General features: G+C 41.8%; 1 protein-coding gene across 5 annotated transcripts in view; it reads right to left on the bottom strand.

Annotated features, from left to right (window-relative positions):
- The window catches only part of ITGA9 (integrin subunit alpha 9), a 588,487-nt gene that overhangs the window by 361,971 nt on the left and 199,736 nt on the right, over positions 1-26,780 (bottom strand). For all 5 annotated transcript variants that reach the window (XM_034425607.3, XM_034423994.3, XM_034424808.3 and 2 more), the window contains exon 15: positions 5,409-5,569. In XM_034425607.3, coding sequence (XP_034281498.1) covers positions 5,409-5,569 — 161 coding nt within the window. The remainder of the gene's footprint in view (positions 1-5,408; positions 5,570-26,780) is intronic.

Below are 26,780 nucleotides of genomic sequence, written 5' to 3' on the forward strand. Positions count from 1 at the left end.
TTATTTTTTTATTTTTTTAAATCAAGTTTTATTGGTTCCCCCCAATACACACCAACATATTTTATGAAACAGAGTATTAATCATATCATATCATATCATATCATATCATATCATATACAACTTATCATATCCAAATATATTTTACTTAGTTACGATTTCTGCCAGTGTTCTTTTTCCATATTTTTAATCAAATCTTAATATTTCTCTTCTTATTTCTATAAACAGTATCTTCTTTCGCCCTCAAATTCTATTTTCTCAATTTTTAATCATATATATTCTCTTTTAATATTTAATAATTCATTCTTTATTTAATATATTTAAACATGTTCAGAGTTGCCTTTCTTCCATTTCATCTTTTTTGTTTTACAGCAATCTTTCTTCTCTTTCTCTTCCTCTCCCTCCCTTCTTTTATCCTTCCTACCTTCTTCTTCCCTCCTCTCCTACTCCTTCTCTACTTCCCCTTCCTTTCTCCCCCTCCTCCTTTCTTCCCCCGTAACCTTCTCTCCTACTCTTATTTCCCTTTCCTTTCTTCCTCTCCTCTCCTCTTCCCTTTCTTCTATTCCTCTCTCTCCTTCTCCCTTCCTTCAATCTCCCTACTCTTTCTTCCATTTCTCTCTATTGCTGTATTCATTTTCAATTCAGTGTTTTTTTTTTCCTATGGTGTCCAGGCATCCCCGATTCTCTCCATTTATTGCATATATTCCTTAAGATTCCCATCATGTTTTTTAATTCTTAACACTGTATTTCAACTTATTCCATTTTTACCTTAAAATCTTTCAACTTAATTAACCTTCCACCTCTTATTTTCTATAATTCCTAATTTCTTATTCCCACTTCAATAATTATTTTTCTCTTTTCCTAATATTTCAATTACTTTCAGTTATTGTTACATATAAACATTTCGTATCTGCTGGTCTATTTTACATTGAACAATATCATCTTTACTTACATCATTTACTTACATCATTTACTTACATTAGGGGTCCTCAAACTCTGGCCCGCGGGCTGGGTACGGCCTGCTGACACAATGTATCTGTCCTGCGCAGTGGAGGGATTCAGCCCCGCCCCCTGCCCTGCGCCACCACTCCCAACCCTCGCATGGATGGCTTTTCGGCTGAAGAGGTTGTAGGAAAAAAAATGCCTTTAAAAGCCTCTGGCGACCCCAGCTGAGTTGCCTGATCGTCAGAGGCTTTTAAAAGCATTTTTTTTCTGCAACCTCTTAAGGTTAAAAAATAACTTAAAAAATGATCTAGTAAAAAGAAAAGTCAAACAAAATCAAATAAAACACTCCTAGGAGGAAAACAAATTAAAGTTCATTTGTGTGTATTATTTAATGGACTGCTAAATTGGCAAAATGGAGTGCTAAATTGGCTCCGCCCACTCATCCACACCCAGCCAGTCACATGGCCACCAAGCCACGCCCACCTAGTCACATGGGGGGGCAGCCACACCCACCTAGCCAGTCCGGCCCTCCAACAGTCTGAGGGACCCTAAAGTGGCCCCCTGTTCAAAAAGTTTGAAGACCCCTGACTTACCTCATTTACTAACATTTCAATTTTATTTCTTAATTTCAATTTCCTTTGTTTTTTCAATCTTTGGCACGCATTTCTTTACCCTCAGCAGATGTTTCTCTCCAATCCTTAAATCCACAGACAACAAAATATAAACCTTTCTATCTTTCACATTGCTTCTGCTGATCTGTTTTACATTATAAAATATATTTCTTTTTTTTAACTTCTTACATACCTTTCATTTCATCTTTATTTACATTATTTACTAACATTTCAATTTTATGTCTTAATTTCATTTAAGTGTTCCCTTTTACAATAATCTATATATTTATTCCAATTTGTTTCTTACATACAATTTCTACTACTAATACCATTTCCTTAAATCAACATGTTAATGCTTTAATTCCCTTTCTACTACATTTTTTTCCCTTCCCCTTTTAACCATTTTCTTTTAAACTCTCCAGAATTCCACTTCTTAATATTTTCCTCCCTTTCTCCCGTCCTCCTCCTCCTCCTCCTCCTCCTCCTCTTCTTCTTCTCCTTCTTCTTCTCCTTCTTGTATTTATTGTACTTCCTTCCTGCATCTTTTCTCTAATTTTTAACGTTATTATCCTTTTAATTCTTCCCCTCACTCTTTTCCCATTTCCTTCTCTTTTCTTCTTTTTTGAGAGATATTCCCTATTTTTATTTTATCACTGTTAATCTCAGTGTAATCATCTATATTTTTCCTTCAATTATTTTCTTTCCAACATTATATTCTTGCTTCTCACTTTTCTCTTTCTTTCTTTTTTGTATTCTATCCAATCTTCTGCTTCTCTGTTTCCCTTAAACGCTTCTCGCACTTTTTGCAACATCTCCCTTAACTCCTCATACTCATGCTCCCAATTCTCCATATGTTCAATTTAAGAAGAAATAATTTTTAAATTTATTATTATTTTATCTTAAACTGTATATAGTTTTAATTCAAGCCCATTTGATGTCTTTTTTTCTTCTTTTTTTTTCCAAGTAGTGTCCAATTCAGATAGTCATTTGAACCTTTCCAGTTTGAGATTGTATTCTTTCAACTTCTTTTTATAATCTTACTCCAGCTGTTTAAACAAATACTCCTTAAAAGGCTTCTAATGCTGATTTGAGTGCAGTATTTCTTTTCCACAGCAGATGTCTCTCTCTAATCCACAAAACCCCAGGCAAAAGTATCAATTGTAAATCCACAAAAGTAGTACTTCCCGTTCTTCGATTAATTCCTTTTGTTGTTTCTCTTAATTTCTTTTTCCTTATATTATTCTTAATTTCTTCCAAGTCCAATTCTAAATCCAGTTCTCTTTTAGGGCTTTCATTTTTAAAGTTCATCTTTATTTTTTTTCCTTCACTTTGAATTCCTAAATACCAATTAGCTGCTTATTTCAGGTTGGGACCTCTTTTAAAGTTTTTTAAAAAAATTCTTCTTCCCTGTGAGTTGGCCAATCACTCACTTGGTAACAATACTCAGTTTCATCACTGATCCTGCTCAATTCTTAGTCCGGTTGCCCCAGCTTGTAAGTGGCCACTTTAATGGCCACTGCCCCCGCCGCAGGGTCAAAGAGCTGCCTCCAACCTTTCGAGGAACTTGCCTGTTCCTCTTGGTCTTTAGGCGCCTCTCTCTCTCCCCCATCCGTACAAGACAGATCCGGTCTGAAGACACACACACACACACACACACACACCCCCTAACAGCGGTTTGTCAGTTTGGGTTTTCGCAAAGCTCAATGGAGCTTCGCTATTTCCCAACCAGTATCGCCGCAACGTTTCCAGTTTCTCCCAGAAAGAAAATGCATTATATTTTAAAATTGTAACATCTGTAGTATCTTCTTTTAAAACAATTGGCTTTATGTTAAAGCTCAAATCTTAGAAAACTCAGATTTCTAATTTTGCTAAGTAATCACTCACTAAAGAGTTAGTAGAATATTACTTATATTTTTATATGTTGCTGATAGATCAATTTACTTATTTAAATATAACAGAAAATATTAAGAAAATATAGTACAGGTAGTCCTTCACTTACAGCCACAATTGAGCCCAAACTTTCTGTTGTTAAAGAAGAAAGTTGTTCAGTGAGTTTGACCCATTTTACAACCTTTTTGCCAAAGTTATTAAGTGAATCACTGTAGTTAAATTAGTAACATGGTTATTAAGTGAGTCTGGCTTCCCCATTGACTTTGCTTGTGAGAAGGTTGCAAAAGATGATCACATGACCCTGGAACACAGCAATCATCATTACACATTTTTTCATTGCTGTTGTAAGTTTGAACGATCACTAAACAAATGGTTGTAAATCAAGGACAACCTGTAGCTGGATTCAAAGAAGGTTATTTCTCTTTATTGCCTGTAATCTCTTAGTTTGAATTTATTACATTGCACTGATCAACAAGGGTTAACAGGACACCAGTTGCATACTAAACTAGAGCTACTTCTATCCATTGACTTGCTTTCAGGCCAGCTAAAGGATGTAGAACAGATCTTTAATCCCCTGCTACTCAGAGAAACAGGAAAACTTATTACATGAATTCTCTAGGATAAGCTACTTTAGCAAAGAAAGTTCATTTAAAAAATCCCAGTTCTTTGGCTTCTATTGCAATCCGGGTCTGCTGGGAATATATGTAGTCCAAAGATATATTTTCAACAAAGGATAACAACAACCCCCCTCTCTCTCTCTCTCTCTCTCTTTTTTTTTTTGCTAATCTTAAACCAAGTCACAACAGAGACTGTTGCAGGTATGTGTATTAAGAAAAGAAGCTGTTATTTTATGCTGAACATGCTTCAAAGAGGAGAGAACAGTAGAGGGAATTTAAAGAATACAAGATACTTGGGAAAACTTATTGTTGCAAGATTGAATCTGGGTCAGTCACTGAGACCAGAGACATACACAGAGAAAGATCTTGAATTTTCATCTCGCTCTTTTGCATTTTCAATATAATTTCATCCTTCTTCAGTTTCTTTCACTGAGACACAGGCTAAGCAAGATGGCCATCCTGATCACTCTACCAGTTTTATTTAGGCAAGCGAACATTCATACCATACCATTTTAATCACAAGAGAAAAAATAAAGCTAATGCTCTGTATGAAAAGCACCATGCACAGCTCCCCATCACAAATAGTATAAAAATGCATCCTTTCTGCTTTCTGGTATAATTGATGGTTCCCTTCTTAAAACAGATACTTATTAACTAATGCAGGATAACCTGTGGCCCTCAGTTCACATCGTGCAGACCCCAAACTTTATAAAATATCACCTAAACTTGGCAGAGAAGCTGATAGCCAGCAAATGGATTCTTTTCTCTTTCTGCATCTTGGAAAGTCCTTTCTTGAAAGAGTTGGATTGTCTGCAATTGTCCCTGTGAAGTAATTATGTTTGTATTTCTGATCCTGCCATATAACATGACAAATATTTGAAAGTGAATTAAAGCCAGGATATTTGTTGAGCAAAATCAGCCAAGAATAACCAAAAGCAGAACTGAGTTGTGTCATTGTCTTTCAGGATACCTTCTTTGGTATAAAGGAATGTACTAGGCTTTTGAGGGAATCCAAAATGTTTTTAGCTTTTTTTAGTTCAGCTACATTCTACTTTTCCAGGGTAGAGAGAGACTTTTTCTTTCTTTCTTATGGAAAGAGTACCAGTTGTGGAGATAGTCCTTTATCCCAGGACCCCTAAAATACTTTAAATAATCATGCAGAAAACTTCCAAATTTTAAAAAACACGATCGTGCACCTTTTCATGTACTGAGTGGTACTTATTCTTAGCCTTATTATTGTTTCAGAAATAGAAAGCTGAATGCATTCCACATCTATTTTCCTCAATAGATAATTTAGGGTAAGTAGAAATATAAAAGTATATATAACATGAGCCAAACATGGACCAACCTTTACAAAAGCTAAGTAGTTTATGCATTGTTTCTGCATATAGGAAAGCTGCATTTGTTCTGTGATCTGGCTCGTTGCTTCTCCAGAAGAAATGAAGTAAATCCTGATTGGGTATCCTTTTTCTTTCTTTGCCACATCGGATGTCAAATTATAATTCAAATCTAGGCCAAAAAAAAAAAAATCATAACAAAGATTGTTTTCTGCTGTTAACATATCATAGGTTTTTCATGATCACTATTGTGATTTAGTATTATGAAACCTCAATATATTTAGAAGTGGGTCGCTTCTGTACTACATTCACTTCTATGTCCTAGTAACAAACCCCAATTTCAAAAGAACATTTGCAAATTTGGATGAATGCCAATATTCTAGAGCAAACCAGCACAACGCAGCTGGTTTGAATACAGCTAATCAGCCATACAAGAAGTCCTCCTTAGTACTTCAGATTCCTACAGAAAATAAGAACTGAGAAATGAAAGTTTTATTCAACTTACTGAATATTAATTTCTGCGGGCTCATAGGAAGGAAGGAAGGAAGGAAGGAAGGAAGGAAGGAAGGAAGGAAGGAAGGAAGGAAGGAGGGAGGGAAGGAGAGGGGAGGAAAGAAGGAAGGAGGGAAGGGAGGGAGGAAAGGAGGGAGGGAGGGGGAGGGAAGGGAAGAAGGAGGGAAGGAAGGAAGGAAGGAAGGAAGGAAGGAAGGCAGGCAGGCAGGCTATAATTTCTCTACACATTTGTGGTACAGCTTAAACAAATGTCACCTAGCTCTTTTTTCCACATGAAATCTTAAATCTGTCACTGACTCTATTACATCACCTCCAGACACATCAGCAAAGCTGATACAGAGAACACAATTTAATATGAAGGAGATTTCTAGGTTTCCCTATTGTATATTTCCAAAAAACTGAACTGAAAAATATAAATTCTAGCACTTCACTAGCACAGTTCCATTATGATCAACATCTTAAAGGGAGACTCGAAAGTTCCAATAGTAAGAATAAAATTAAATTGCGTAACTGTATACGTACGTGACAGTGGCAACAGTTTTTCGTGTCTTTGTCACAGATAACATAATTAGAATGCATTCTGCTTGATGCAGATTTATTTTAATTAAGTGTGCCATTGGTCTATTTTATCTCATTTTGTTTCCCATTTTAGTCAGGTTCTCATATCATATAACCCATATAAAATTCTTCCATTGGGGCAGGTATTAACAGACCACTAACACATTGATTTTAAACTCAGCTGAGACTCTTCAGGCTAGAGGAGAAGTCAGGCACCAAATGCAAAAAGAATATGGAAAAGGAAGGGAAATATCCTGAGTGAGCACAAACTGTATTGGACAGATGAACTCTATATATATAAAAGCCAAGTACCACTCACTCATCACGAAATCTCCAAAACGGTAAAGCCTACAAACTTGAAATTTGGCACGTGTGTTCCTCTTGGCTCACTAAGAAAGGATTTTTTTAAATGACTATCAGATTATTATTATTTCATATACAGAATTATATTCACACTCTCTGATGCTAAGGAGTTAGACATTCTACTCCCCCTCCCCACCTGAAAGGAACTCTGTCCCAACTGCCAGTTGCTTTATATTAACATGCTCTGATGCTACCCCTTCGCTAAACTGGGCATGGGCGTGGCCAGTGCGTGACTCAACTGGCCTGCAGGCTGGGACATTCTATTCCCCCTCCCCCTCTGTTCCAACTGCCAGTTGCTTTATATTAACATGCTCTGATGCTACAGAGTTACACATTCTACATTAAGTTTCAGGCTTCAAGTGTCAATTTATCACACCTGATCACACAATTTCATAGTGAAGCACAGGCGTCCAGCTAGTAATAACATATGCATAACTGTTTGAGACAGAAGCTGAGACTCTAGAGTTCTGCTCTTCATTGGGTCATCATTATATACTTGAACAATAGGAATTACAGGGAAGTGTCAGAGGAGTATCTAACTAGGATCTGTGTTCAACTCTCTGCTCAATATAAAGCACTTTTTAAAAAAAAAATTGATTTATATGCCGCCATTCTCCGGAGACTCAGGGCGGCTTACAATGTGCTCAGCAATAGCCTTCATCCTTTTATATATTTATACCAAGTCAGCTTATTGCCCCCACAACTGGGTCCTCAATTTACCTACCTTAGAAAGGATGGAAGGCGGGGTCAACCTTGAGCCTTGGCGAGATTCGAACCTGCAGTAATTGTAGGCAGCTGGTCTTAATAACCAGCTTAATAACAGGGTGCCTTAGACCACTGTACTACCAAGGCTCTTGTTGAATGACCTTCAGCCAGTCCTATTTCTAAGTTTATTCTGCTTTAATTCTACTATGAGAATTAAAGGTTTATTTGGATATAGTAATAATAATATAGTAATAACCATTAAATATAAACATACATATAGAAACAGATTAAAAGAATTGGAAGGGACCTTGGATGTCATATATTCCAACCCACTATTCAAGCAGACCCTACACCAGAAGTGGTATTCGACCAGTTTACACCGGTTCGGGCGAACAGGTAGCGGAAATTTTATCTGGTACACCAAACCAATCAATACCACCAACGGCTGGCCCCGCCCATGCCCGCCACTCGCAGGTAAGTAATGTATGCCACCCACTCACCCTTCACCTTGGATTGGGGGCCAGGGTCCCAGGGACGCGCCATGCCCTGAGGCACCGGAGTTACCACTCACCTCGGCTGGGTCAGGGAATGTGCCATTCCCTGGCTCCATCTATGCCCCAGAGCCACCGCCCGCTTGCCACCCACTCTCCCGCCAGTCGCATGTGTTGCCCCATTTCCCCTCCATCAGAGGCCCCAACCCTAGCGTAGCCCCGCTTCCTCCCCGACTACCTCTTTCTTCGGGCTTACCTTCCTCCCGTGGCTGGTGGCAGAGGGAAAGGCAAGCCAGGCCTCCCCCATTGTCACGAGATGACCCGCTTCCTCTCCCACGACTGACTCTTTCTTCGGGCTTACCTTCCCGGGGTGCCTGGGGGCAGAGGGGAAGGCAAGCTCTCTTTTTTGGTGTGACTGCGAGAAGACTCCCAGCTGCCTCCTCTTTGCCAGCCACTTCCCACCAGCAGTAGCTGGCAGCCACCAAAAATTACTGGAGGTCTCGAACCCACCAAAAAAGCCACTGCAGTGCTGTCACTGCCCTGTTCTTCATGCCAGCCATGCAAGTGCACCCCATTGCCTGCTGTGGCGGAGGTCTGAAGGAGGGGAAACGGGGTGACAGGTGTGACTGGCGAAGTGAGTACGGGCGGCATGCAGGAGAAGGCCTTTGATACACTAGACCAGGCCTGGGCAGAAAATAGGTAGGAAGAAAGGCTGCAATAGCTGTAAATTCAATTTTTTTTCCTACCAGGTTCTCTGGGCATGGCTTGGTGGGAGGTCATGTGACTGAGTGGGTGTGGGTTAAGTGATGTCAAGTTGGCCAAGCCCACTCAGTCACATGACCCACCACTACCAAGCTATACCTACAGAACCGGTAGGAAAAAAATTTGAATACCACCACTGCAGATGGCAGTCCAGTATCTTCTTGAAAGCTTCCAGTGGAACTTCCAGTTGAGGTCACAGTGGGATCGGACTGGAAAATAGTGGGCACGAAATCCAGTCGGACGAACTGCTGCCGGGAGGCTTTTGAGCCATAGCCATTGTGCAGGGACGGTGAAGAAAGGAGAGGCATTTCATAGACCGCAAGGAATTGGCAATTTCCTCGCTGGAACAGAAAATTTCCTCGCTGGAACCGAAGCAGCAGACAACACAACCCAAGAATTGTGCAGGAGTGGCGATTGGACAGAGTGCCAGAACTGGGTGAGATAAATGCCAATTTATGCTAAAAAAAAAGTGGAAATTGAAGTTTCAAAAGCATTCCTGAGCTTGGACTAGTGGCTATCGGGCTTTTTTTTGGGGGGGGGAACCACACACATTCAGAAAAAAGAGAAGGTATGGATTGTGATTTAAAGAATCTAAGATAAAGTTTTGGATTTGGAAAATTGGGAAAAGCAAAGAATGTTAAAAGGAAAGAAAATGATTTTCGGAAGAAAATAATAATTTATATGAGAACTTTGAAAAAATTATTGGACATTTTGACAAACAAAAGATTAAAAGAGCCTGCTTTGTAATGGAGTAGAAACGGAGAGTGCCATCTGCTGGAGGAAAGAAAAAGCTTTGTAATAATTTATTCAAATAGACAAAATAGAAATAGTAGTTGGAAATTTCGACCTTGGGTGTATAGAAGAATTGGATACCATGTAAAAAATTAAGGAGTGACTGTGTTTTACATCTGGGTGGTTGCTTTACTTTCCTCCTCTTCTAGAAGATAGTTTTATATTTGGATTTGACTGTTGCTGAATTGGGATAATAATTAATAATTGAGAAAAACATTCTAACTTTAAAGAATAAAGGAATAATTGAAGCAGAAAAGAAGAAAAGAGGAGGAGAAATAAGAAAATTATACAGACTTAAAATTTTGACCAAGTGTATAGAGACGTAATTGGGGGGAGGTATTGGTAACCTTTTAAACTGTCACAAAATAGAGTTGCAGATGTATGGAGAGTTACTTTTGATGCTCAAAAGCGTGTGTGAATCTTTTTTATTATTATTGAAAAGTTTTATAGGAAATACAAACATTTTCTCCCCCCCCGCCCTTCCCCCTTCACCCCATCCCTCTCCCCTTACCCTCCCACCCACCCCCCTCCCTAGACTTCCCAGAACAAGCACAGGGTATAGCATCCACAAACATAAACTAAAATATGCTAACAAATTGTTGATTTCAAATTCTTTCTAGGTCTTTAACTCCTTATAACTTAAAACACTACAAACATAAACTAAAAATTAAAAATGTTTCACTCATAAGCTATATGAATCTTCTTAGTCTGATACTTGTTTTGAATATAGTCAATCCATCTTCTCCATTCCGATATATATCTTTCGTTTGAATGGTCTTTAAGATATGATGAAATTTTTGCCATCTCTGCCAAATGCACGACCTTTAGTGTTCATTCCTCAATAGTAGGTGGATCTTCCTTCTTCCAATACTGTGCCACCAGTAACGTGGCAGCTGTTATTAAATTCAAAACCAACTTAGTTTCTATTACAGTACAGTCCGTAACTATTCCCAACAAAAAAAAAATGTGGTGTAAATTTAATCTTTTTCTTTAAAATATTTTACATAATCCACCATATTTTTATCCAAAAAGCCTTAATTTTTTAATATGTCCACCATATATGAAAATACGTAGCATCTTCACATTCACATCGCCAACACTTAGGTTGTAAGTTTGGATACATACAGGCTAGTTTTTTTGGATCTAAATGCCATCTATAAAACATTTTATAAAAGTTCTCTCTTAAATTTTAGGCTTGAGTAAATCTTACATTTCTAATCCATATCTTTTCCCATGTTATTGGTTCTCCTACATTTTGTGCCCATTTTATCATACAGTCCTTAACTAGCTCTGTTTCTGAATCTATTTCCACTAACACATTATACAACCTTTTTATATGCATTTGACTTTTGTCTCTTATTTGTTTTATCAAATTCTCATCCTGTTGCGAAATACCAAATTTTTGATCTTCTCTCCATCTGGCCTGCAGCTGCCCATATTGAAACCAAGTTCTAATTATTCCTTCTTCTCTTAAAAGCGTGTGTGAATCTTTTAACAGGCAAAAAAGAAACAGAAAATTCATTTAAATATATAGAAAAAGGAAATGAAGAGAAGCTGGAAGAGGCAAATTTGAATGAGAAACAAAAAATTAATAATAATGGTGAAGAGAACATATTAAAAAAATAGAAATCAGATAGAGAGCATTATAGAAATGATTAGGATTGTAAAAAGAGTAGAGAGGAAAGAGAGTAAACTCCTAAAAAAGAAACAGGCAAAAGGAAAGAAGGGTACAATCTGGAAGAGACAAGAGAAAGTTTTTGGGAGAGAGGTTCAAACAAGATATGGTAGAAAATGATATGATAAAAAGGAATGAATAGTTTGTCTACACTGAATTTTAATAGAAACGTGAAAATAAGTAATTTGATAACATTATCAATTTTGATATCAATGTAAAAATGTTAATTGTAAAGGGAAAAATAAGGCTGTAATTATGAAAGTGACTATTTATGTAAAAAAGAAGGAATAGAACATGTTTGTGACAAACCACAGCAGATGGAAAGGTGAAAATGAGTAACAAAAGAATATCATTAATTTTGATAATAATTGGAAATTAAGATGAATATTTTATTGTTTATGATTGGGTAGGGAATTAGAGAGACACTTCCAGAAATGAAGGAAGAAAGTAAATAATCGGAGTGATTCAGGGGTGGGTTCTAAATTTTTTTACTACCGGTTCTGTGGGCGTGGCTTATTTTGTGGGTGTGGCTTGATGGTCATGTGACAATTATTTAGGATTTAGCAGAGGTACTGGTCTACCAGGCTGTACCGATCTATCCATTTATTTTTGCAGGCACTGATCTACTCATGTATTTTTGCAGGCACTGGTCTACTCATTTGTTTTCTTTTAACACTGATCAGCTGTAGGGCGGCCCTTTGAAGCCCCGCTGCAAGAGTTTAAACAGTTTTTTTCCCTCTAGCCATCAGCTGGGACTCAGGAGGCAGCAATAGATTGGGGGTGGGGCCAAATAAAAGGTAAGAATAATGCGGGGGGGAGGGCGGGGGGCAGAACCGGTTTGATGACATCATATCGTCACCGCTACTGGCTCGGTGGAACCGGGCCGAACCGGGAGGAACCCACCACTGGAGTGATTTTAATAGAGAAGAAGCATAAGGCGTAAAGTGATGTTATTTAAAAATACAATTGAAAAGGATAAAAAAATGATGGAAAGAAAATAATATGGCAGAAGTTGAAATAAGAAGAGATGGAGAAAAATTATAAATTTGTGATAAAGGGTGCATAAAAGATAAATATTGGAAAAAACGGGAAGATTAAGATATATTATAATGATGATTTTTATTATATAGATATATATAATGTATAAAATGTGACCTGGTCAGCACTGTTCATAAAATATGTATGATGAAAAGAAAAAAAATTCAATAAAACTTGTCGAAAGAAAGAAAGAAAGAAAGAAAAAAAGAAAGAGGGAGGGAGGGAGGGAGGGAGGGAGGGAGGGAGGGAGGAAGGAAGGAAGGAAGGAAGGAAGGAAGGAAGGAAGGAAGAAAGAAAGAAAGAAAGAAAGAAAGAAAGAAAGAAAGAAAGAAAGAAAGAAAGAAAGAAAGAAAGAAAGAAAGCTTCCAGTGATGAAGCTCCCACAACTTCTGAAGCCAAGCTGTTCCAATGGTTGATTGCTCTCAGAAAATTTCTCCTTATTTTCAGGTTGAATCTCTCCTTGTTCAGTTTCCATCCATTATTCCTTTTCTGGCCTTCAGGTGCTTTGGAAAATAACTTGACCCACTCCTCTCTATGGCAGCGCCTCAAATATTAGAATATTGCTATCATGTCTTCCCTGATCCTTTTCTTCACTAGACTAGCCATGCCCAGTTCCTGCAACCATTCATTGTATGTTTTAGCCTCCAGTCCCCTAATCATTTTAGTTGCTCTTCTCTGCACTCTTTCTAGAGTATCAACATCTTTTTTATAGTGTGGTGACAAAACTGGATGCAGTGTTCTAGGTGTGGTCTTACTAAGGCTTTATAAAGTGGTATTAGTACCTCCCTTGAACTTGATTGTATCCCTCTCTTAATGTAATTTAGGATTGCATTGGCTTTTTTGGCTGCTGCTACACACTATTGGCTCATATTTAATAGATTGTCCACTAAGACTCCAAGATCCCTCTCACAGTTACTACTATTAAACCTGGTTTCACCCAGTCTATATATGTACTTTTGGTTTTTCTTGCCTAAGTGTAAGACTTTACTTTTCTCTACCCTGAATTTCATTTTGTTAGATAGGACCCAGTGTTCAAGTCTGTCAAGATCCATCTGGATCTTGAGCCTATCGTTGAGGGTGTTGGCTATTCCTGCCAATTTAGTATCATCCACAAATTTGGTAAATTCCCCTTCTATTCCCTCACTTGAAGAGGGAAGATAGTCTACCTTGTCGAATGCCTTGCTGAAGTCTATTATGTCCATAGTATTTTGCTGGTCTACTATGTCTCTATGTTAAAAAATGAAATAAGATTGGTTTGGCATGATCTGTTTTTAACAAACCCATGCTGACTTCTAGTTATTACTTTACTCATTTCTAGATTTTGGCAGATCTGTTTTTTTATTATCTTTTTCAGTATCTTTCCGGGTATTGATGTTCCAAGCCCTTCTGGAAGTTGATTGCCACACTAATGTGCTGCCTCTGCACCTTCCGATTTTTATAATGTATTGTTTATTAACAAACTATTTTAATAAAATGCTCAAATAAAATCTGGGTGGCTACCAAGTAAAATTCCAGCATCCTCAAAAATATAACTTCCCCCATGTAATCAGCAGAAGGAATAATTTTAAGGAATACATTGAAGAGCCACAACCAAGACAACAGCAGGTAAAAGCTGCCCAGTGTCACCTTGCAATAAGACAGGAAATAAAATTAATAAATAAATAAAAGTAATCTGAGTCTGGGATAGAACTGAAATCTCAATGTCTCAAACAAAACCCTTCCTCCCTTATCTTATCTTAATCAAAACTAGGAGGGTCTTGTCTAAGATGCTTACCTGAGTTACAATTCTGGCTCAGACTCAGATTTCTTTTATCTGCCCTTGACTTGGTTGCAGCTCTTTCTCCTGCTTCTCAAAGTTATCCGTTCTCCCCTTGCATCGTTCACTGAAAAAAAAAATAGCATTTTCAGCAAAAGAGTATGATACACCTCCACACATGGAACATTCTACAATGACTGCTGCGAAGCAATGTAGTTGCTGCAGAATATATATATGGGCTCACCAACATTCAATAATGTAATTGCTATGTTCTGGAATAGGTCCAAATCATCTTAAAAGTGAGCATGTGACATTCAGAGAACAAGGTAAGTTCACCCAGACTTCCTGGTACAGTTTATCAAATTAATATTATAGAAAAGCATTTTCTGAATGTATTTAACATTGTTTTAAAAAGCTCTTTGAGAAAGCCCAATATTTGAAACAGCATCTCTTGCTACTTCATCTTGCTCTTGCATATTCAAGATTTCTGTTTCTTAGATTGTTTCTTGATGATATTTGACATACAGTCCTGTGGACATTAGGGACACCGTCTGTTATCATGACTTTTGCTCTGGATAGTAATGAAACTCTAGTTCAAAAATCATGGTAACAGATGATGTTATCTGGCTATATTCCCCCTATTGTTAATATCATACATGGTGGCCTATGTGATGTGCTCCTTGGCTGGACAGTTGGGACAGAATACCTTGGTACAATATGCCTTTGGTTTTCTGGCTTTTTAGAACTGCATAAATAACTGCATAAATTATGCAGTTCTAAAGAGCCAGAAAACCAAAGGCATATGACAAGCAAATCAATGACAAGCAAACCATGACAGTCAACTTCATAAGTAATAAATCGTGCATTACAGGCACCTTATAGAGGGTTATACCATTTAACTCCCTCCACATGGTAGCGGTCATCATGCAGTGAACTGTCAACATGTGCTGAGATTCACCATGCAAACACGACCACTTGCAAAAAACCCCATACAGAATCCATCCAATGTGTGAGGCAACTAGCTATGTATAAAATGACTTGGAAAATTGTGACTACAGCCCTCTCATACAGCAAGTCAAAACATTCCTATGCAACTGTCATAACATGAATACTAACCCTCAAAAAGAACAGAAAATTATCCAGAAACCACTCCTCCGTAGTCATGGCCACATTCTTTCTGAACAATAGTTGACATTTCCGAATAGGTTCAGTAGTATATTAAACATCTTTCCTCACTTTATTTTTGGCATGCATGACTAAAAATGTAGAATTACATTCCGACTCACTTTATTCAGGGAGGTCTAGGTCAGATCTGTTCATATTAGAATTGCCTAAACATCCATATGATCTCCTGTGCACTGCTTGGAGTGTCCAAGCCTGGGGCTCTTGTCAGTCAGATATGATGTCACTGGGTTGGAATTTCTTCGGCCACGCCCTCCATCTTCCGGCCGAGCCTTCAGTTTTTCCAACTCAGCCAGAGGAAAGTCTTGTTAGAGTTAGCTCTTAAATTTATTTAAATTTAAAGGTATTTTTCTTAGTTAATTTGGCCAATTTCTTTAATTCTTCAAGAAAAAGAAAAAAGAAAGAAAAAGAAAAAAAAAGCGAGCCTTTTGAATTCGGCTTGAGTGAGTGAGTGAGTGAGTGTGAGTCAGCACCTGAGCGGTCTGCAGAGGAAGCTAATAGATCGCTCCCAGCCGGCCGTTTTCTCTAAGTGCAGCCAGGATCACAGGAAAGGCTTGGGGAAGCCTTTTAAAGCATCGGTGGAGTCCGAGGCTTCAGATTTCTCCGCGGATTGCTGCAGGAGAGAGAGCGTGCTGACCGCATGGCCAATAGTCACCATTTCGCTGGTGGTGGCCATTTTGTTTGGGCTTAAAGGCACAGCAAACTATTGTGGAAGGCAGCTGGGCGAAAACTGAGAGGATTGCAGCTTTGGAGAGCCGGATCTGCTTCTGCTCATGCAAGTAAACGTGTTCCAGTATTTACTTGGGCTGCTCTTTCTTGCTGCTGTTGCTGCCTGATTATTGTAAAAAAACCGTGTTGCCGGTTTAGCAATTCATTATAAGCCCTGAACTGCGCAGTGAGTAATCCTTTTCATTTGCCTTATTTTGATTGTTATATTGTGTTCATTATGGCCAATAGTAGTGATTCTGAGGAAACTTATGCTCCTCAACCTCAGCCTGAAGGCTCTAGAAGATTGAGATCCAGTAAGCCTTCTGCTAACACCCAGGCTAAACAATCTAAATCATCTGCAGCTGCTGATAAAGATGCCTTGAGAAGACAAAAAGCTTTAGAAAAACATTTTGCAAAAGCCCAACTGCAGGCTGCTTCTAAATCCCCTGTGGTGTCAGGGGATCAAGGTGGGGCTCCCCATATTTTTCCCACTGTTATTATAAATCAAGGGCCTCAAGAGGAGCAACCTAACTGGTCTCCCACTATTGTTCAGGAACAACAGGAGTTTCACGCTGTTCCTTTTCAGGAAGGTCATGTCTTGCCTACTATTCAGCCCACTCCTGTGTCTTCCCAGGCCCCAGATGCTCAGGGCCCTGCTCCTTCAGCTACTTTTACACCCACAGCAGCAGGGCTCTGCCCACAGGAGTCTGCACAGCAGGTTTTGTCCTCAGACTTACGTTTTGCCATTGTGCAAACCATTACTCAAGGCATTGATGAGGCATTAGCCCAGAGGGGTTTTCCAGCTCCTGCTCACCCAAGACCCTGTGACTCATTCAACTAGACATAGGGATTACAGGGAGGAATCCTATCAGGATACTCAATCTATTCACAGTGAAGATTCCCTGGTAGGTGAGGAGGAATTAGGTGAATTTGAGATGTCTGGGGATGAAAGCCTTTCTCAGGATAAGCCTACTTATTCTGGTTTATTCAAACCTCACCTTTTCAGAACATTATTAATGAAGGCTAAGATGACTGCTAATATGGGCCTGGTGGATAAATCTACTTCTGCCCCTAGGGATTCTCAGGATTTATGCGCCAGCCTGTTTTCAGAACAGGTCACTACTCAGGAGGTTATCCCATCTCCACAGTTCTTTGTGGATACAATTAAGAGGCAATGAGAACACCCTATTTCTGTTTCTCCTCCTAGTGGCATGGATAAGAAGTTGTTTTCTGTAGAGAAGGAACTTGAGGATCTTCTCCAGATTCCTACTGTGGATTCCCCCTTGACTAATTTGGCTTCAGCCTCTATTCTTCCCTCTGATAACGCAGAAGGATTGAAATCTGAGGATAGGAAGGCAGATTTGGCCGCGCGCAAAACTCATCAGGCTGCGGCTTGGGCGATTAGATCTGCTACTGCGGCTTCCTTCATGGCCAGAACTTCACTCCTCTGGTTCAAACAGCTTCAGACCAGGGTTTCCCCTGAGGATACCTGCCTGCAACAGGACCTTAGTAAGTTGATTGCCGCTACTGAATACACAGCTGATGCCTCCATTACTGCGGCAAAATTCGCATCCAGGGCTTTAGCTTCCAATGTGGCGTCTAGACGCTTGTTATGGTTACGCCAATGGCAAGCAGATGTTAGGTCTAAGGGCCGGCTGGCAGCTGCACCTTTTAAAGGACAACAGCTGTTTGGTGATGTGTTAGATCCCATCCTAGTAGAAGGGAAGGACAAGAGGAAGGTGTTGCCACAGCTGAATAGGAGATACGATAGGAGACAGGCTCCTTTCTATCGTAGGCAGTCCTTTCGGAGTGCGGAGGCGGGGTTCTCCGCCTCCCAATCTCAGCGACCATATTTCCAGGGAGGAGATAGACCTCATGACAGATCAGGATTCCGAGATAGATCTCGGCAATCACAGTCCAGACGCCCCTACAGGGGTTCAGGAGGACGCCCCTATCATCGTTCCAAGTGACTCTTGGGCCCACATTCCCATTGGCGGCAGGTTGAAGGTGTTTGCCGACCAGTGGAGGAATTCCACCATGGACGCGTGGGCTTTACAAACTGTGACTCTCGGACTAACACTAGAATTTTGTTTCAGACCCCCTCATCGTTTCATTCAGTGTCCAGTTCCCAGGGATGCCACCAAGAGGGCCATGATGGAGACCGAAATTCAACATTTGCTGGATATCGCTACTATAGAACCGGTACCGATTGGTCAAAGGGGTTTCGGATTCTACTCCATACTCTTTCTGGTGCCAAAGAGTTCGGGGGGCCAAAGGGCTATTTTGAACCTGAAAGACCTCAACGTTCACATTCAATACAAGAGGTTCAAGATGCATTCTCTGCATTCGATCCTGGGAGGCCTCAGACATGGGGATCTCTTAACATCAATAGACCTCAAGGAGGCTTACCTTCATGTGCCCATAAGGTTATCCCACAGGAGGTTTCTCAGGTTTGCCTTTGCGGGCTGTCATTGGCAATACCGGGCCCTTCCCTTTGGCCTATCATCAGCACCCCGCACCTTCACCAAATTACTAGACGTGGTGGCAGCTCGTTTGCAGGCCCATCCAGTCCACCTGCAGTGTTACCTGGACGATGTGCTGATCCAGTCATCGTCTCCCAGTCAGGCACAGCGAGACCTTCATCTTACCATCCAGACCCTGCAGGATCATGGCTTCTCAGTAAACTGGGAGAAAAGCCATCTGACTCCATCCACCAGACTGGTGCATTTGGGGGCGGTAATAGACACCCAGTTATCTCAGGTGTTTCTGTCACAGGAACGCAAGGAAAGCATCAGACAGTTGATAGGGCAGATTCAGGCGTCTGGCACTGTGCCCCTTCTTCTCCTGTCTCAACTATTGGGAAAGATGATATCTTGCCTTGCCATAGTTCCCTGGGCTCGGTTTCATACCAGAGCCTTACAATGGTTCCTACTTCCCAGTCAGAAGTCAGGGAGCAGCAATTCTCTAGGCAAGGTCAGGGTTCCTCCACAGGTGCTTCGCTCCTTGGACTGGTGGCTGTCGGTAGTCTTGGAGAAAGGATGTCTGTTTCGGGACCCTCCCAGACTGGTTTTGACGTCAGATGCCAGTCTCTTCGGTTGGGGAGCGCATCTGGGAGCCTCCGTGACGAAGGGCGTTGGTCTCAGGATGATCTCCAGAACGACATCAACTGGCTGGAGCTGAGGGCAGCGCACCTGGCACTTCGACATTTTCGGGCCGAGCTGTCGGATCAACATGTTCTATTTCTCACAGACAATGTCACGGCCAAGGTGCATGTCAACCGGCAGGGCGGCACCCGTTCAAAGGTCCTCATGCGCGAGGCGAGGCGGCTGTGTCTCTGGGCAGAATGACATCTTCGGTCCTTGAAAACAGAACACATCGCCAGGACGTCCAACTCCACGGCGGATTGGTTGAGCCGGACTACGATAGACCAGGCCGAATGGCATCTTCACCCGGACCTGTTTCATCTCATCACTGTTCGTTTCGGGGACCCGATCCTGGACTTGTTTGCTACCCCTCAGAATGCTCATCTTCTGAGGTTTTTCACCAGATTTTGGACTCCAGCGGCCGAAGGGGTCAATGCCCTTCGCTGCCCATGGCCAACCGGATTGCTGTACGCATTTCCCCCGATTCCCTTGCTCCAGAAGGTGATTGGGAAGATTCTGGTGGAACAGGCGGAGGTGTTACTAGTGGCGCCGTACTGGCCGAGACGTCCATGGTTCGCAGACCTCATGTCCCTTTTGACGGAGCGCCCCTGGAGGTTGCCACCGCACCGGGTCTCCCTCAGTCAGGGCACTCTTCAACATCCAGACCCTCAATGGCTCCAGTTAAACGCCTGGCGATTGAGCGGGAAACTCTCCAGAGGGAACACTACCCCTCCGAGGTAATTTCCACTATTTTAGCTTCTCGGAAGCAATCAACGCTTCGCATCTACCAGGCCACCTGGGCGGTGTTTTGTCACTGGTGCACGAAGAATTCCTTCGTACCAACAGCTGCGATGGTCCCGCAGGTTCTTGCCTTTTTGCAGCATGGCTTGAAGAAGAAGCTGTCCACTAATACGCTGCGTCGTCAGGTTGCTGCCTTGGCAACTGTTTTACCAGGTGAGGGTCCTATTCCCCTTTACACCATCCCAAGGTTCGCAGTTTCTTGAGAGTTGCTGCTAACTTGTTGCCGCCCGTGGTCCACCGTTACCCAATTTGGGACCTTTCTCTAGTTTTGCAGGCGCTCACCTCGCCTCCTTTTGAACCTTTAAGATCTTCCACTCTTCGGTTATTCACATTTAAAGTTGCCTTTTTAGTGGCTATTACTTCTGCACGCAGAGTTTCTGAGTTGGCGGCGCTTTCGGTCCGCCAGGATTTGTGCATTTTTCATCCGGACTGGGTCATTTTAAGACTGGACCCTACATTTGTTCTGAAAGTTAATTCTTGGTTCCATAGGGCACAGGAACTTATTTTACCAGATTTTTGCCCTAATCCTAGGAATCAGACTGAGAAGCGCTGGCATACCCTTGATGTGTGCAGAGCCTTGCGACGCTATGTCAAAAGGACGGCCTCGTTTTGACGGACAGAGGCCCTGTTTGTTTCGTTTCAGCCCAGGTCAATGGAGAAGAAGGTTTCACCATCTACGGTTGGTCGCTGGCTCAAGGCTTGCATTGCATTGGCCTATGAACATCAAGCTCGTCCAGTGCCGCGTCGCATTACGGCACACTCTACTCGTAGTGAGGCCACTTCAGCTGCTTGGGCTACTCAAGCCTCCATCTTGGAGATCTGCAGAGCCGCTACTTGGACTTCTCCTTCGCCGTTCGTGAGGCACTACAAGTTGGACCAGTTCACATCAGCCGAAGCAGCGTTTGGGAGGCATGTCTTACAGAGAGTCCTACCGGCCGAGGGGACCCTGGACCGATCTGCTTCCCTCCTTTCTTTGACTTAGCTTGGGTATATCCCAGGCTTGGACACTCCAAGCAGTGCACAGGAGATTGAACATTGGGCTTACCTTGAACGTTCCATCTAGGTGCACTGCTGGAGTGTCCAAATCCCACCCTGGCTTGTGCTGGTCCGGGGTCCAGGAGTGGTCGGTTTTGATCAGATGGCATCTTCCATGGTTCCGGTTTTCGTTGAAAAAACTGAAGGCTCGGCCGGAAGATGGAGGACGTGGCCAAAGAAATTCCAACCCAGTGACATCATATCTGACTGACAAGAGCCCCAGGCTTGGACACTCCAGCAGTGCACCTAGATGGAACGTTCAAGGTAAGCCCAACGTTCATTTAAGCTATCCAAGCCTGATTTTGATATAAATGTAAGCACATTTATTTTATTACAGTATTAAAATCAATGTATTTTTCTTTCTAAAAAATGGTCAGTGGAATACAACTTTCTACAACAGTATAGTGCTACAGAAAGTGCTAATCATCACTATGAAAAGACAGTCTGACATTTCAGTTTCTTCATATTCCAATTAAGTACACGGAATCTGTATTGCATTCTACAAAATATGGTGCCTAACTAAACAAAGATACGTTTAAAAAATGCAAACTATTTGCATGGACACTATCAATACTATTAACATAGCAATAATTATAGTTATTACAATACAACTATTGTATAGTTATATACAACTATACTATTGTATAGTTATATATAACTATATATAACTATATAGTTATAACAATACAAAACAATAGCAATAATAATAATCCACATCTCAATTTAAATTTATAAAAACAAAATGTCAGTTTAAAGGGAAACATGCCTTTCACAATTTAGAATTAAAGACATTGGTATTTTAAATCATAAAATAAAAAGCCATTTATCAAAATTGATCCCAAATTGTTTCTAGTTTATAGGAGGAGAAAGCTTTGTACATTCCAAATTATTCTTCTAACTATGCAGTTTTCAATGACACAGATTTAATCATGCACAGGTAACTTATCAGAATTTACCATAACAAGCTCATATCAAGGCTCATTTCAGCGTTCTGAATGTTGCAGCATAAAACTGACATTTTTCAACCAGAGTGAGAAATGAGAGATATATTTGTTTAGTTTGCATTTGTATATATTCATTTATTTATTGCATTTATATATAAATGCAATATTCGGGACATTGATATTTTAAAAAGAGGGACTTAAGATAAAGACAAGAGAACTAGAGAATTAATAAGTGAAGGTTTTGTTAATTATTATAGATTTTTTGGATGATTTAAACTGGATAAAAAAGTTTTATTTTCACAGGAGTGAAATGGGCAAAAAAAATGGGTATAATACAACACTAGATAAATGAGAAAATGTATTGACTAATGGATTAAAATTTGGTTTGAATTATAGTTTGAAAGAATTTTTTTATAAAATGATCTATCATTGATATTTGACTCCAGATAAAATTGCAAAAAGAGCACGGGTCCTCAAACTACAGCCCGCTGAACCAATTAATCCGGCCCGCAGAGCACCACGAGGTTACCCCGCCCACATCACTCCACCCACCCTTCAGCAGAACGCAAGGCTTGCCTTCGGGAGACATGCAGGCTGGAACCAAAAGGTAAGCTCAACAATTTTAGCCTGCAGAATGCTTGTGAAGGTGGGGGGGGGAGTTAGAAGAGGCAAAAAACCAGGCAAAAATGGCCCATTTTTGCCCAAAAAATGAGCCATTTTTGTCTGGTTTTAGCCTGCAGAATGCTTGTGGAGGTGGGAGGGGGGGGTTAGAAAAGGCAAAAACGCAAAAATGGCCCGTTTTTGGCCAAAAATGAGCCATTTTTGCCTGGGTTTAGCCTGTAGAATGCTTGTGGAGGTGGGGGAGGATGTGAAAAGGCAAAAAAACAGGCAAAAATGGCCCATTTTTCATCTTCACCGCCTCCACAAGATAGAGAGAGAGAGAGAGAGAGAGAGAGAGGGAGGAAGGGAGAGAAGGAAAGAAAGGGAAAGAGAAAGAGAGAGAGAGAGAAAGAGAGAAAGAAAAAAGAATGAAAGAGAAAGAGGGAGAGAGGGGGAGAGAGAGAGAAAGAGAGAGAGGGAAAGAGGAGAGAGAGGGAGAGAGAGATAGAGGGAGAGAGACAAAGAGAGACAGACAGACAGAGAGATGGAAAGAGGGAGGGAGAGAGGGAGGGAGAGAGGAGGAGAGAGACAGAAAGAGAGAGAAGAGAGGGAGAGAGGCGGAGGCAGGGGGAAGGAACCTGATGTGGACTGCTGGATGTGCTAACTCCGTCCCAGTATCTATTTTGGCTTGCTGTTGGAGAGCAGGTTGCCGCTGGTCATCTTCTCCTCAGCCCCCTCATGGGTCTTGCCCTTGGCCTGCACGTGGAGCATCTTCCCCTCACACACCTGACTGTAGCGCCCCACAGTGGTGCTGAGGTGCATTGGGTGCTCGAGAGGGGTGCTTTGCCAGCAGGCCTGGCAAGAAGCTGGGGAAGGCTCCGCAGTTCCCTGCCTGCTACCAGATCCAACATGCAGCGCCCAGCAGGGCTTCACCGAAGTGTGGCGAGGGGTGGGGTAGGAAGCAGCGCCCATCCCAAGGCTGGAGGAAGAGGGCCTTTGAGTCCCATGCACCAGTTCGAGCAGCGCCCTTCCAACTCGCCTGCTCATGTGGAGGGAAGCCCTGCTACCCCCAAGCCACCTTGCCCTTTTGGAAATGCTGGCTGAGCGGAGAATTTGGCTGCAATCCTCAGCTCAGAACATAGATCCAGAGCGGGGGGGGAGGGGGGGCTGCAAGACTGAAGGCTGCTTTCAGTCCAGAGAAGGGACTACAGCTTTGGGGGCTCCATCTGAAGGAGCTGCATCAGTCGGACAGCACCCAAAAGCACTCTGGAGCTTCTGCCTCGCAGAGCAGGGGCTTGGCTCTCCCTGCTGAACAGTTCCAGTGAAGGAGGTGCATCATCTAGGGTTTCTACACCTGGCAGTTCCTGAGTGGTAACTCCACCACTACTCAGCAGACTCCCCCAGCCCGAAAGCAAAGCAGACAGCTAGAAAGGGTGAGTAGTGGTGGTAAAGCATGCGCAACCTCAGCAGGCAAAAAATGGAGAAAGCCAGATTCTCATCAGAGCCCTGGCTGCCTAGGCCCAGCAGAGATGAGGAGAAGCATGCGATCCTGGGCTTGGGTGGCTATAGTGCCAATGGGGATCGAGTTTACCCTGCTTGCGGTTGGTGCCTTTTGCCTGCTGGGAATGGGCATGCTTTACCACCTTTTCTCAATCTTTCTAGCTGGCCACTTCACCTCCTTCGGCCTGGGCGGGCCTGGTGCTCCGGGTGGCAACAGCAGTGGCCTAATGGGCCTGAATGATCTGTAGGCAGCCTCGGTTGTGCCGAGGTGCATCGGGTGCGCGAGAGGAACATGCTCCATGCGTGGGCCAAGGGCAAGACCCATGAGGGGGCCGAGATGACCAGTGGTGACCTGCTCTCCAACCACAAGCCAAAAGAGATGGGACAGAGAAGGCAGCAGCCGCCCCACACCCTCCTCACCTTGTCTTCATCCGCAGCTGCAGCAGTAGCTGGAGGTAGAGGCATAGGTTAGAGGCATGTGGTCTGGTCTGCTGGATGCGCCAGGCAGCCACTTGCCCTGTCCCAGCTACATGGGATGGAGCAGGCATATCCAGTGGTCCACCTCATGTGCCTCACCCTCACACACTCTGCCTATTGCCAGTGTTGGTTCTGCTGCCACCATGCCTGTTACTTGGACGGCCAGTTGCGGAGTCCCTGATGCCAGATACACACACACACCCCGCACACACACCTGAAAGGCTGGTAAGTGAGGCCGTTCTGGAAACAGTAAGGGATGGGCCCGCATCACTTCGGTCTTGCTAATCCCATCCCGGTGGGTGCATATGTGCGCAGGAGGAGGTGGGCGCACAGGTCACTTTGGCCTGGCCCATTCCATTCCTGCAGACACACATGCACACAGGAGGCGGCAGGCACACACGCACTCAGACCCAGCCCACCCCATTGTGGTACGTGTGCAAGAACCTGCCTCCTGTGCTCATGCACGCCTGACGGGATGGCATGGGCCTGGCTGAAGTGACATGGGCCAGCCCCTTACCGTTTCCAGGACAGCGGGCCTGATGCGGTCTTGAGCTTGACACCCCTGATTTAGCATAACGTGCAAAACCAATTAATGAAAAATACAGATTGACTGCAATGGCTTTGTTTTATACACAGTCGCTAGTCTGTTGGAAATTGGATGCAGTAACCTAGGTTCCTTGATAGGACTTATCTCCCCCCTGCCCAACCTCCCTAAAAGACCAAATACTGGAAGTATTCTCTTGATCCTCAGTGAACTGGAATTATAGCTGTAGTTTAGGGACATATAAGGATATATTTACATAATTATACTTAATTTTCCTTCCTTAGCTAACCCATTTAGACTATGATTGTGCACACTAGCTACATCCCGTCTTATCTTCTGCAACTCACTCTTTGTTGGGCCATAAAAATTTGGAGTCAGCATGAACTGCACCAAAGTATTGTTTGGAATCAGACATCAGGCTAGAAACTAGGATGCTGAATTCCAGTCCTGCTTTGGGTAAGTCACTATCTCTCAAACCTAGGAAGGAGGCAATGGCAAACCTCTTCTGAAAAACTTTGCCAAGAAAACTACAAAGACTTGTCCAGGCAGTCTCCGAGGATTGGGCATACTTGAGCAACTGAATCTTCCTAGCTGCTAAAATCTGCAGGAGAGGCCTCTTTAAAGATGTTCCCAATGTCACAAACACTCCACTTTTCTCCTGTAGTCTTATTCCGAGACTATAAATATGTTTTCTCAGGAGCCTGCATTTGGCTACCACTTTCAACATTTAGAAGACCCATAAAAATACCTGTGTCTTTTTTTTTTTATTGAAAAAGTTTTCAAATACAAATTTCCCCCCTTTTTTTCCCCCTCTCCCTCCCCCACCCTAACCCCCCCTCCCCACCCATCCCCCCCGTGACTTCTTCAAAACAAAAAAAACCCTAATTCATAACAGATTACTTACTCCCTCCTCTAGATATTGACCCTTACTTACTAAAAATATTATTAATATTATAACATCCCCCTTTATCCATACATTTCAGAAAAGAGAAAAGAAAGGGGGAAAAAAAAGACATTATACTATGACATTATAGAATAACTTCTCCACTTTAAAACTATATGATAAGTCCTACTTTAACATTTAATCTTCTATATATATTACTATAACATTTCAAAGCAGCCTTCCCCATAAAATCTAGTTTAACATTTATTCCACTCTATCCATTTCCTCCACTCCCCTAAATATATCACTTAAAAATCCCTTTTCTTAGACTAATCAATCTACTAACTAGCTTATTCACCCACTATCATGCAAAATTACCATACACAACATTTCTTAATATCTTTGATTCACTGCCCACACTACTTAAAAATATATGTCTATATTTTCCATTATATCTAAATAAAAAAAAAGAAAAGACAATGACTTTAAATTTATAATCCATATAGTATCTTCTTTGAGGTCTTTCCACTGGATTGGTAGAACCAACATCCATAATCGGGTAACATAGCTTGCTGGTGCAACAGTTTATTCAGGATCTTCAATCATATCTGCCCCCATCAGTAGTAAATATCTTCTTATATGTATAAAAGTAAAAACAACCACCCGAGTGACATTATAATTATATTCCATATAGTAATAATTGTGGGTTTCATCAGGATTATTAATTCCCATCATCGTAGTGGGTAACAACCCGATCTTCTGCATGCCCCAGCATAATTCTCTTGCCTTGTGATTCAAGATAATATAATATGTTTATCAACACAAAAAGAAATTCCAAAATGGATAATTCAAATCCATCAGTTTAAGGCTCGTTTCACGTCCCCAGATTACGGCCATGCAGAGATCTGCCACA

Source organism: Pantherophis guttatus, chromosome 4, assembly GCF_059756535.1.
Source record: "Pantherophis guttatus breed Tessera chromosome 4, ASM5975653v1, whole genome shotgun sequence".
Classification (NCBI taxonomy): domain Eukaryota; kingdom Metazoa; phylum Chordata; class Lepidosauria; order Squamata; family Colubridae; genus Pantherophis; species Pantherophis guttatus.